Source organism: Bipolaris victoriae (genome assembly GCF_000527765.1).
Source record: "Bipolaris victoriae FI3 unplaced genomic scaffold scaffold_228, whole genome shotgun sequence".
In the NCBI taxonomy this organism is placed as follows: domain Eukaryota; kingdom Fungi; phylum Ascomycota; class Dothideomycetes; order Pleosporales; family Pleosporaceae; genus Bipolaris; species Bipolaris victoriae.
Window position 1 is genome coordinate 1 of NW_014575164.1, and position 11,768 is coordinate 11,768.

The window sequence follows — 11,768 nt, forward strand, 5'->3', positions numbered from 1 at the left end:
ACTTGATGAGGAGCGATCGTAGATAGAGAAGAGGCGTGCCAAGGTATTAAGTAAGGGCTTAGATTTAGACGATAAGCTATATAAAGATGTGGGCTAAAGAAGACATATGGGCTAGGGAGACCAAGACTGAGCATAGGAAGTGTAAAGCTAGACTAGCGTTCGTAGCCCTTTCGGCTTGGCCGCCGGGCGTAAATAAATTGTGTGTGTGTACTAATGCATCAATACATCTTTGCAACAGGTGCTCTCCATAGCGGTCTTGTCTCTGGCTGACGCAGCCCAGGTATGTTGTTAGTTTGCACTGGAGCGTCAGCCGCTTCGCCTTCTCCTTGCAGACTCGCACCTGCTACTTCTGATCCCTCTTCTACCAGTACCTCAGCAGAACTCTTCGGCTTGCGCCCTCGTTTCTTAGGAGCCTTAGCAGCTGACGCTTTCTCCTCTTTCTCAGCACGCTTGGCTCGTGCCTCCTCAAGATCCTCGAAGCTCATCACCTTCGCCTTCCCTAAAACAACAGACCTGGTCGATCGCCGAACTGTAGCCTCCTTGTTGACCTTCGTCAAGAACTCATTTTGATCTTGAAGAAGCATCTGCTTTGCAAGGGATATCTGCGCTGCACTCGCGAGCTTCTGTACGTACTTCTGCAGGCGTTGGTTGCTCTGCTCGTCTAGTGCATGCGCATCCTGTTTGATTAAGTTATGTAAAGACATCACACCCTCTGTCGTTACTGGCGTTATAGGGGTTCCCGGTACTTGAGCTTCTTGTTGGTCTTGTGGACGAGGAAGCACGTCTGGAATAGCTATCTCTGAGGGCGGCTTTGGCGTCTTTCGAAGGACTCTCTCTGGGTTGAATGGGAATAAACCACTTGCGGCCCATGCGGCAGTGATATTCCGCCTGGTCATGGCCGTTTCCCTAGCAGGCTTATATATAGAAGTGAAGTGCTCCTTGCTAACAGCTTCTAGCCCTCCCCGACAGAGCCGTTCTACCTCGTCACGATAGGCTGTCTTAAGAGGCCCGAAGACTCCAACATCGCAGGGCTGTAGTTTATGTGAGGTGTGAGACGGCAGGCGGCACATAGTAATATTATTAGCGAAGCAGAATTCTAGGACTTCGAGGGTCTCGTGTGTTCCAAAACCATCGCAAATTAGGACCCGGGGCTTTCCGTTAGCTCGTCCACTTGTTTGAGGATCGAATACACGGGTAAGCCACTCCAGGCTAATCTTCGAGTCATTGTATCCGTTTTCTGAGTGTCCATAATGCCAGCCAGGGGTTGGGAAGGTAGTCCAGTTACTTCTATGGGTCGAAGCTGGCCAGATAATAAGAGGGAGCAGCGACCTACCGTCAGCACTGATGCACTCAATAGCAGTTACCTGGGTGCGCTTGACGCCTGCTCCCCTATAGTCACGGAGGTCATCCTTGCTTACTAGGACTTTAACAGAGCCAAGCATGTTCAGCATGACGCCCGTCTCGTCCATGTTATATACATTCTCAGGCCGTACCCTTGGATCCTGTAGAACTCCCTTGATTACCTCAAACCAGTGTGTAACCTTAGTATAGATGTTCCGTTCATGTCGTTTCCAGTCTATCGCCTTCACCTTCCTCCCTTTTAGTCTGGGGTTGCGTTTCTCAAAGGACCGGGCCCAGTTCTTGCCCGGGGGCTTGATAGGTTTGCCAGTCATCGTCATCGTCCGCCGGCGTGCGAGGCTAAAGGCTAACGAGGGTATATACTTGATTCGGACGGGCTGTCCGAGTTCAGACATTAGCAAAAGATATGCGACAAAGGCTTTCTCTTCATCTGGGGTAAGGTACTGCTGGCCTTGGGCCTTCTCCTTCATAGAGGGTCGTCCGCGCCTGCGGTAGTACCGAGTATGGTACGGAATAGCATCATCCTGCAATGGGGAAGTCCAAGTTGTTGATGCATCACACGAAATAGCTTGTGTTAACATTTGCCTTGATTGGGCCATGTCTACGATCGTGGTGTTGTGAGTACTGCCACTGAGGCCACTACGGCAGACACCCACCCTCCCTACCACGCCGCTCGGAAGACAAAGGAACGCGCTCTGATGCCAGAAATAGATCAGCACGTGATCAGATAAATGCTTCGAGAACTGAGCGCCACACTTTGGCCCGATCCGATCTAGTAGAAACAGGTGCGCTATCTACGTAAGCACACTAAAGTTACAAGCAAACAGAACAGAATTACGGCCATAACTCGGACAAGTCTGGAATACAACTTTTTCAAAGACAAGACTTTAAACAAATGTAGAGATATCTTCTTCTCTCGTATTTGTATAGTTGTATTTCTCTGATATGTAATAATCTTGTATATATCATGCTACGACAGGGGTGTGAAGCCGATCAACCCTAGACTGGCCAATACGGAATAGGCGACAACAAGACCAAACACGCGGTAATATTTCTAACCGCTCTTCTGAATTTGTAGAGAATAACCTTAAGAATAAGTGTTTTATTATCGCGGAGCAATACTAGTGATAGCGCGACTTTTAAGATACTCAAATCGCAGATTCTTTGCGGCATGGGGGGACTTGCGTGTCGCAGGGGGGGACGTTATATTAGATTCTCCCTATTGTAGAGCTTCACAAAGTGCGGCTCTTCGCGGCAGAATTTTTCTATCGCGTCACAGAGCTGTGCGTCTGTCGCTCCTTCAGCGTCGCGTATAGTGTACACCATATCGCCCTTGACCCTGTTATTTTTTATGTTCTTGGACATAAGCCTTAGAGTCCCTTTGTGCATTCTGAATACCATCACTTCATCTCGTTTGTAGTTCTCTGTTGACTTCTTTAACTCAAGGCCCAGAGCTATCGCAGATCCGTGCACCCAATGCACAGAAGGACGCCCTCTATCCAGAGCGGGATAGTAGCATAGAAAACGGTTGTTCGTTCTCAAGGTGTATCTCAACTCAGCAAGGATGGTGCCGTATTTCCCTAAGCCTTGATCTAGGGCCACAGCGTAATTCGGATTCATCTCGTAATCTAGCGAAGTGGTTCCTCCAAGTTAGTAGTACTAGGTGGGTAGTACAACTCGCGTTATAATAATTACCCGAGGAAGGGAGCAGGCCTAAATAATTAGTCTAGCATATATTTCTGATCCTAATCTGTTAATTATACAAAGATGTAGGCGATGACCAACAATGAGGATTAGCAAAAATGCAATGTCGATCATTCCGCTTACGCTTATGCTTATGCTCATGCGGATTACATTAAACGGATCTGGATTTTCACAGTCTCTGGACTTCTACGGTAAGATATAAGACTTCTGACAGGAGGTGATGTTGCTCAGCGTGGGCGATCAGCATGGATAGGTCAGCGTAGGAATCTAGTGAATGTCATAACCGTACCCTAAAACTAACGAAAAAGGAATCTGCATTTATCGAGGATAGCGATGCTATGTAACTTAATATGGGTACATATTGCGACAGCTCATGCTAGCAAATAGTTGAATACAAATAAGCTGGCTGCCCCAGCGCCTTACTTACCCCGCCTTGGGCTTCATGTAGGCTGTATCACCAAGCTAAGAATACAACGGAAGCCGACATCCTCAGCTCGCGACATCTTTGATGGATTGCAGGGTCCTGCTGGTATCTGAGCTGGTGCACCTACCACGATTCGCGATGGCTTCTTTGGATCTGGATGCTCTCTATTCTCTATACCGTATCAAGATGATACAGCAGTACGATGCTGCGCTACTTCTATTCCCGCAGTTCTCCATGTACTTCTGTTAGTAACGATATTATACGCAGTAAGCAGCAGCCTGAGTTTACACGTGAGGAAAGGAGATGGTTTACCCGCGGATGGACACTGCAAGAGCTCGAAAAGACACCGAAGCGGAACGTGCTAAAGAAGCTAACGTTATTCTTGCCTAGGTTAGGCAACTTGTAGAAGCGGATGATACAGCAAATGAGCGAGTCTGATGACGCCGCCGTCTGTCGCTGTGTGCTGACTTCTTGTTTGCATCGAAATGCACCACACTCAATACAATTATGTATAACTATCTGGGGTCTGTCAATAATGAGGACGGGAATTCAGAAACCAGAGACTTACAATCATCTAATGTCTATTTGCGTAGAATATACACGCGGACGTATGGACGCACCTAGGTTAGAGTCATCACAATAGGGAGGCATATCAAAGCCGCAATGATGATGGGGCACCCATAGAATTTGCGGTTTGGGATGTCGGGCACAACACTCTCGTGAACACGACAAAGGTCAGGCTCTGCTTCATCAGGAGCAAACAGGTGGCTATATTAGTGTGATATTTTCCAACAAAGCGTACATTTGCATCAGCATATCCGCCCTAGTAGTCGTCATTATTCTTGACTTTGTACCTCAATAAAATCCCACACAATCTCCTCAGAGCTCCAGTCCATGATCTTGATTTTCTGTTTGATCCCATTCTCCGATTCGCTTGCGAATACACCTAAGGGACGAAGATTCTCATCGTGAATTACTAGCAGAACGCATCCAACTTCTGGGCGCATTCGGGGACATATGTATTCGTTGTTTCGATGATGAGGAGATCTACAAAACAGAAGTCCATGTTCATGATAACCAAGATATTGCGCAGAAGCTGGATCCTTAAACCCTATCCAACCTTTCTCCTCGACGCATCGCCACCTGAAAGTACCAAGCCCTCCTAGTTTGTCCATCACGACCTCGCCGTCCAAGAACGTGATAACTTGTCCGTTCTTGCGAGATCGAATGATGAAGGTTCGCCCAGGCCATGGGATGGAAGATTGCGGAATTTCGTCACTCAAAGTGTTCTTTGTGGTATTTTCGGAAGATGCAGAAGGTGTGCAGATATGCCAAGTTTCGGACCCAACAATAGAAGGAGCTACGGGCTGATCGTGCGCCATGTTGTCGACGACTGGTTTTGATGATGGTTTGCTATGTGCGGGGACTGAGGTATTCAGAAGGAGGTTGGAGGAAAGATGTACTTTTGAGGGATTTTTGATGAACGCTGCACAGCCCAGGTGGGCAGTTGAGGCACAGTCGTCGCACACTCGGGTGCATCAAGTACTTTCATTGGCGTTACTCATCCCGCTCAAGTGGAGCGGCGAATCAGCGCATGTTCGTCAGAATTGCTTTAGCGCCAGCCTTGCGCCGATCATCGTAGGGCTAGGATCAGGAAGAGTCTGGCTTTGTCAGGTGACTTAACGTACATCCCTTCGTAACGGAACAACCGCCGTAACGGAAAAAATTACAGGTACTTTGACTTTGCAGCAACTCTATAGCCTGCAGCCATCGTAAAGATTATATTGGCCTACCTAGGTACATACTAGGGTTGATTCTGAGTCGATGCATGCCCATCAATACAAAAATTACAATCGTGCAGACATCTTCCCTCTGAATATACAAAGACACCTACTTCATCTCAATAATGCGCCTCACGATTTATAAAGCCACGGCCATCATTTCCATGCGTCGCAATATATCTGTCGCTTCTGAACACGTCTACGTATTGAGTAAAATAGTCTACACCTGCTCACCAGCGGTAGGGGCTGGTCAGTAGACTAATTTATGCGTGATCGCCACCCGGTCTGGTACCTCCGTATCTTATGCACCAATCAGCAGTGCTGACATAATCTCAATTGCTGAACTAGCTGGATAGAGGTAAGCTTAAAATGATAAGTCACCTGACGTCTTAAGCTTACTGGATAAGCATCATAGTGATAATGACATCCCACGAGGTCAAGTACGACGGTCAGCACATATCGGGGTAAGAAACAGCAAATCTGTGAAATGATTTTACGCCCATGACCTCTCTATAGTAAGAATAACGCTATGTAAATATGTATTCCACCTCCTATCACCACATCCGGGCCTCGGGCGCTCTCCATGATTCCAGCATTGGATCGACTGGTGTCTGGACTTCTGGCGCATCCCGTTCTGCATGATCTAGGCTGTGCGTTTCTATCACTGTAACTAGACAGTCAGTCCTATAGGTCGACACAATCTCCAGCCATATCTAGATTTTGCCCAGATTCTTTGAGATAAGGGATCCTGAGTAGGTTTTAGAGCCTGAAACTGATTAGATATGCATCTTGTTGGGAGTATTTTGATAGAGCCATACTGTCAAGGCCATCAAGGAACTTCCTTGCACTTGCAGCACGCGTCGTTCCCTCACAAAAGACCCACACGTCAAACCTGTCATGATTGCATTGACCTGCGAATGTCTCGTTCCTAACCTTCGCCACAAGATGAGGTTGTTTCCATTCGCCCAATACTTCTCCAGTGTTATCATCAATTGTGCGGCAATTGCAGGCGCGATGAATCACTCCCGTCCAATCATTCTCGTTCCAGATCCCCGTATTGTCATTAACAAGTTTGGCAGAATGACTGATGCGACCGTTGCTGAGTGTGTAAACTGAAGATTCCACTATGAATAATAATTAGTATAAGTCCCAAATGGTTAACATAAACATTCATCTGGCACTTGTGGGACATACTGGTGTAGTGATGATTGTGATGGACAAAGAATGCGTAAAAAGCTACGCTGAAGGAGCTATTGCAGATATCGAACGGCTTTGGTCTGAGAATATATAAGACCAAGAATCAGCTCAGGGGATCCTCCAAGTAATGACAAGCGGACGTGCGTCGGCTGCTGCCTGCTTGGCATTTATGCACTTTTATGGCTTAGCAAATCAGATTGTTAGTGCAGTATGCACACCCCTGTCAGCACGACCAGGATATGTGTGGACGTCAAAACACCCGGACAATCATGGGGTTTAGAAGTGAAGTCTACATACCGTCAGCGCTAATGCACTCGATAGCAGTGACTGTCGTTCGCTCTACGCGCGCGCTTCTACCCGTTCGTTTATCGTCCTTATCTACGAGCACTCCTGTCTTATCTATGTAGACATTCTCCGGCAAGATACCTAGTCTACGGAGCTCCTGTTCGATAATTTCGAACCAGTGTACAACCTTGTCATAAATATTATCATCGTGGCGCTCCCAAGCCATTGCTTTGTTGTTCCTCGACCTGACGTCTGGATGACGGCGACGGAAGGCTTGAGGCCAGTTTTTGTTCGGCGGCTCAGCGGGCCGATTCGATACTCGTCGGCGAGCGATGCAGAAGGCGAGGGAAGGTATGTACCTGATACGGGTAGGGGATCCACTGGCACTCATTCGTAGCAGGAAATCAACAATGCTTTCTCCTCAGCAGGACTCAGGTATTGCTGGTTCTCATATTTGGCCTTCTTCGAGGGTCGACCTCGATGCCGATAATGAACAGTCGTGCGAGGAACGTTACCATGTCTAGCTCGAACAAAGATGCTCTTACGCACATTGGGAGGCAACTCTAAGGCCAGTGCCTGACTGGCGGGGCCCATGGTTGCTGTCGTATCCATCACAGCTTTCTCTACTGAATGGACGTACCAGTTGTGGATGTTCCTTATGTTTATGCTAATGATAGAACAAAGACTAAAGACTGATAGAACGTGCCAGAAGAATAAGTCACATGACTAACCCGGATCAAGGTCACGTGAATATATTTCAGATGACAAAGCTGAGCTTTTTGCGCTAAACTCTCATCGCGAATTTTGTCAATCGCTCCGGCAACGGAGAAACTTTCTAATCATCACGACAGAGCATTATCTACTATGTCGAGACAAGGATCCGAGACTTTCATATGTGGGACATCACCCAATATGCCCGACGAGCAAATTTGAAATGAAATGGTTGCGTAGGCTGGGACGCCAGTTAAGGTGCGAAATGTCGTCGCCAGCAGATTGACGTCCCACAGCCGCACTACGATGTATTTTTCTATCTCAACCTGAGTCATGTGTAGGATGTATGCAAGTAAAAATTATAAGAGATTAAGAATATTTTTCGATAAGTTTTTCTGTGTCTTATCTGCTTGCTTAAGAAATAGTGTTCCGCCACACCGGTTGTTCCGGTACGAAGGGATGCACGTTAGGCAAGGAACGGTAGATAAATTGTTAGAAGGTCTGTGTAAATCTGTGTAATTATCTTTATGTTTGTTAAGAATGTCGAGGCCATATAATATTTGTTCCACACATAGTTGACAAGAACCGCGAGAAATTGATATTCAGTCGACTTCTAAGAATAGTAGCTAGCAAGCGACCGTGCGTCGAAGTGATGGCCGGACGAAGCCTCTCAAGCTTCGTGCCACACATTGAGCCGTTTTGGTATAGCGCAAGTGTACATTGCAGGCCGCTAATTGTTCTAAAACTGCTGTGTCAGCACGCAAAGTCCTTTCGGGAAAGGCTGACGTGATTTGTCCCCAAGGTTTTGAGATTTGTCTCCAACCGAAGTACCGAAAATGGCAGGCTTTGTGCTTTGCAATGCAACTTTACCGCAACCTCAAGTGTAATTTTCATTTTCAAAGCCAGGAATGTAATCAACATACTTCAAAGCATCCTCCATCTAAATCTTGTGAGTTTCAATAGCGATAGGAATGAGGTAGATGAAGTTGAAGTCGACGATTTTCTTAAAAATATCACCAACATTAACGTGCAACCAAACCACAATATAGGCTTGTTTTAGGCTATAAACACACAGAGAGGATTTTCGATGCTTTCAAATAATTTGTATGTCAAAACGTTTAATTGCGCTCTTGACAGCGTTGAGTTGTGCGGATGTAAAGCATTTCGGTACTTCGGTTGGGGACAAATCTCAAAAACTTGGGGACAAATCTCAGCAGCCACCACGTTATCAGTAATACACCTTTTTGCACCTTCGACAGGAGAATGGTATTTCTAGCTAGCGACACCGCAACAGCTGGATGTGTAAAGTATCCGTTACTTGCTTCTCCAGCTTGTTGTTCCGAGCCTCAAAAATCCATCTATCTAGGTAGCAAATTGTAGCGGAGTAGTAGGAAGATGTGGAATCCTGGAGCGATATCTTGTGAGTACGTCTTCTTTCGACCCGTCCAGATTGGTTCTATCGATTTGGCCATCTAGAAGGTCTGCACGATACTCTGCGAGAATCGTCTCATATGGGACTCGCGCGCGACGATAGTCCTGAAACAGTCAGCAGAGCTGAAGCTAGCATTACTGAAGCATACCCACATCTTTCATCAATGCCCATAGCTCGTCTGAACAACTACTCTCTTCGTCTGTCCATTGGTAAGTCAATATAACGCCGACTTCAGAGAATTTACCGATTGGTCCCTGTCGGGCACAGTTTCTGAGATTTGATAAACCGAATCCAGAAATCTCACGGCCAGCTAAGAGATTTGCCGCGATGACAAACGTCGCATCGTACAAGTATTCTAAAAGTACTCGCTTTAAGGGTCCTTTTTCATCACCAATGCGCTGAAAATGCATTGGATGAGATGAATAAACACGGAAGCATTTATGCTCATTGCCCATTTGTACGATGTCGTAGTCTCCACTTTTGCTGACTGAAGATGACCACTGATCCGAAAGCTGCCCATCGGGTACTGTATCTCGGCATTGACACACGACAATGACTTTAGGACGTAAAATTGCGATTGCCGCTTCAAACCCCTGATAGGCTTTCTGATTGTTTCGTTCTGTTGTCCTTTCGTCCTCACAACCCTGAATCTCAGCGCTGCGAAAGGGCCTTCGGTCTAGTATAATGGTGTTTTCGACATTGCGCTGACCTGCGAAGGCCATTGTCAATGTTTCGTCTACAAGTTGAAGCGCCGGTGAAGAAGCCTTCATTGCATCATAGCAATGTGTTTCGGCTTTGTCGGTAGGCTCCAGAAGAACCACGATAAGGTCGCCATATCCAGTCGCCAGATTTTTCGCATTCTCGCGCGCAAAAGGGCTCGCTCCAAGTTCCAATCCCGTCCTGTCAAGCTCTTGAAGATGAGCTGTGGTCATTTCGCTACCCTTGACGCCAAGAGCATTTTGAAGGAGAGCAGGTCGAATGTCCTCTAGGAGAGTCCAATCGAAGCAAGTAGTAGTCATTGTTGCTGATGCTGAATTGGCGATCGGTAAGGGTATGTGTGTCGAGGACAAGTATTATGGCCACGGACTGATGTCACAAGTAACAAGAGAGAATCTCTCTTTGACGGATGGCCGCATGAAAGGACACCATTGGGCGCCACGTCAGAAGGTAATGATCCCCGCGGTGCGATGATCACGTGACTGGCATCACGCCAAGACCGTGGCTCAGTGATGCCTGCTTACTAGCAAGCAGTCGCGCCAATGCGGCACAGCTCGTATCGTGCGCTAAGCCGACGGATCCTTCAAAATGCTTACGGTCAGGATCGAGTCCCATCGCGATTAGTCTCGCCTGCGGCGCGGGACGGTCGCACCAGCCTCGCGGCATGGTTTCGGCCGCTTCTGCACACAATCGCTGCTGTTCTTGTAGCCATCGCATATATGAAACAGTTCGCAGCCATATTCTATCCTTGAGCGGATGGTCATCGCGGTGGCTATGATGCCAACCGTGAACACCGGGGCAACGCTCAGATCACCTGAAAGAGCTATTTCTCCGGAGCCGCACCTAGATACAAGCCCCCAGCTAAGCAGTAGATAGATCTCTATCGAATACAATCCTGTTTACCAGCGTACAGTAATTAGCGATTGCGGCTTCACCCTTCCACGCAGCTCCGCAATGGTTTTGAATTTCCCCACCTTCCGTACATGGCATAGCGCGAGCAGTCAGCTGCAGATCAATCAACGTGATTGGTCAATCTTCAGTCTTATGATGACGAAACTCTTAGAATGCTGCTTGTAGGGGTGAAGCCGCAATCGCTAATCACTGTACGTATGTACCACTGGTGGGAGAAGGAAGTTACAGCCACTCCAAGATGGCTCACGCGTGAGTGGATTATCCTCCCGGCGTGCGTGTGCGCTGACAGATCAGCGCTGACGCTAACTACTTATGCCTTGTCTACTGCATAAGCACTGAGCTTATCTGTATTCGAATATTTGCGAACGTGAGCTGCCGCAATACATATATTAGGTTAGCATCGCTATCTAAGAAAAGAGTCTCCTGCATGTTATGTTAGCTCTGGCTTCAAGTCAATTTGTGTCAGAAATCGAGGTTTCCCAGCGAGATGCAGTCGACAAAATCCGGCGATCAACACTGTTGGACGCCGTTGCGTTTAGCAAAATGCTCTGTTAATTGCTTTTTCAGCCTTCGAGAACCAGTCAATGCGTAGCATGTAGCTGCTTGCCGTGAAACCCCGCATCTTCTCATCTTCTCCTTAAGCCTCCCACATAGCGAGTTCATTCAAGTCGAGAACTGACTTTTCTATTCTTTACTCTGCAGAAGCCCTCCAAAATCTGTTGTGTACAAATGGCTCCAACCTTCGCAGAGTGAGTTTTGTTTCTAATGCCGACCCGGTTAAGCTAAAGCTCGACAGCTTTATCCAATCACCTCAGTTCACCTTCTTCGTTGGCCAGGAGGGAAAGCCTGTCGTGGTGCATGCGGCTGCGGTTGCTGCTACTAGTCCGCAGCTAGATGCACTTGTTAGTGGTGGAATGCAGGAATCTGAAACGCGATGTGCGAGGATCGAAGATGTCAGGGTTGACGATTTCATCCGGTTCTGCGAATACACTTACCGCGGGGACTATACGGTACCTCCGTGGGAAAAAGTGCTACTAGGACCGAGCTATGTACCTGGGAAGAACGAGCAGAACGACGACAATGGAGTGGCTCCTGTCTGGGATGAATTCCCTGCTGCACAAGAACCTCCTTCCATGGAGTGTTACCCCCAAGAAGCTCCGGCATGCGAAGAACCTGCCGCCCAGCCAGTATCTGAGTCTCAATACGTAGCAAGGAACATCTCAAGAACCTCACTACGCACTCAATT

The 11,768-nt window shown here is 47.5% G+C and overlaps 7 protein-coding genes across 7 annotated transcripts; 1 reads left to right on the forward strand and 6 right to left on the reverse strand.

The window, feature by feature from the left end:
* Nucleotides 1–690: 690 nt before the first annotated feature.
* On the reverse strand, nt 691–870 carry COCVIDRAFT_116079 (hypothetical protein; the record flags this gene model as incomplete). The annotated part of the gene is made up of 1 exon (XM_014694727.1): nt 691–870. One exon carries the CDS (start codon nt 868–870, stop codon nt 691–693), a length of 180 nt encoding a protein of 59 aa, XP_014550213.1.
* Nucleotides 871–1,202: 332 nt separating this feature from the next.
* On the reverse strand, nt 1,203–1,484 carry COCVIDRAFT_45929 (hypothetical protein; the record flags this gene model as incomplete). Its single annotated transcript, XM_014694728.1, has 1 exon — nt 1,203–1,484. A coding segment is annotated over one exon (282 nt), but the record flags the coding sequence as incomplete, so codon positions are not given.
* Nucleotides 1,485–2,562: 1,078 nt separating this feature from the next.
* On the reverse strand, nt 2,563–2,979 carry COCVIDRAFT_116071 (hypothetical protein; the record flags this gene model as incomplete). The annotated part of the gene is made up of 1 exon (XM_014694729.1): nt 2,563–2,979. The coding sequence occupies one exon, from the start codon at nt 2,977–2,979 to the stop codon at nt 2,563–2,565; it is 417 nt and encodes a 138-aa protein (XP_014550215.1).
* Nucleotides 2,980–4,323: 1,344 nt separating this feature from the next.
* COCVIDRAFT_116072 (hypothetical protein) lies at nt 4,324–4,869 on the reverse strand (the record flags this gene model as incomplete). Its single annotated transcript, XM_014694730.1, has 1 exon — nt 4,324–4,869. One exon carries the CDS (start codon nt 4,867–4,869, stop codon nt 4,324–4,326), a length of 546 nt encoding a protein of 181 aa, XP_014550216.1.
* A 1,885-nt stretch (nt 4,870–6,754) lies between these two features.
* COCVIDRAFT_116083 (hypothetical protein) lies at nt 6,755–7,168 on the reverse strand (the record flags this gene model as incomplete). Its single annotated transcript, XM_014694731.1, has 1 exon — nt 6,755–7,168. A coding segment is annotated over one exon (414 nt), but the record flags the coding sequence as incomplete, so codon positions are not given.
* Nucleotides 7,169–9,027: 1,859 nt separating this feature from the next.
* COCVIDRAFT_116074 (hypothetical protein) lies at nt 9,028–9,825 on the reverse strand (the record flags this gene model as incomplete). The annotated part of the gene is made up of 1 exon (XM_014694732.1): nt 9,028–9,825. The coding sequence occupies one exon, from the start codon at nt 9,823–9,825 to the stop codon at nt 9,028–9,030; it is 798 nt and encodes a 265-aa protein (XP_014550218.1).
* A 1,426-nt stretch (nt 9,826–11,251) lies between these two features.
* COCVIDRAFT_21266 (hypothetical protein) lies at nt 11,252–11,709 on the forward strand (the record flags this gene model as incomplete). The annotated part of the gene is made up of 2 exons (XM_014694733.1): nt 11,252–11,271; nt 11,319–11,709. Coding segments are annotated over 2 exons (411 nt in total), but the record flags the coding sequence as incomplete, so codon positions are not given.
* Between the last annotated feature and the right edge of the window lie 59 nt (nt 11,710–11,768).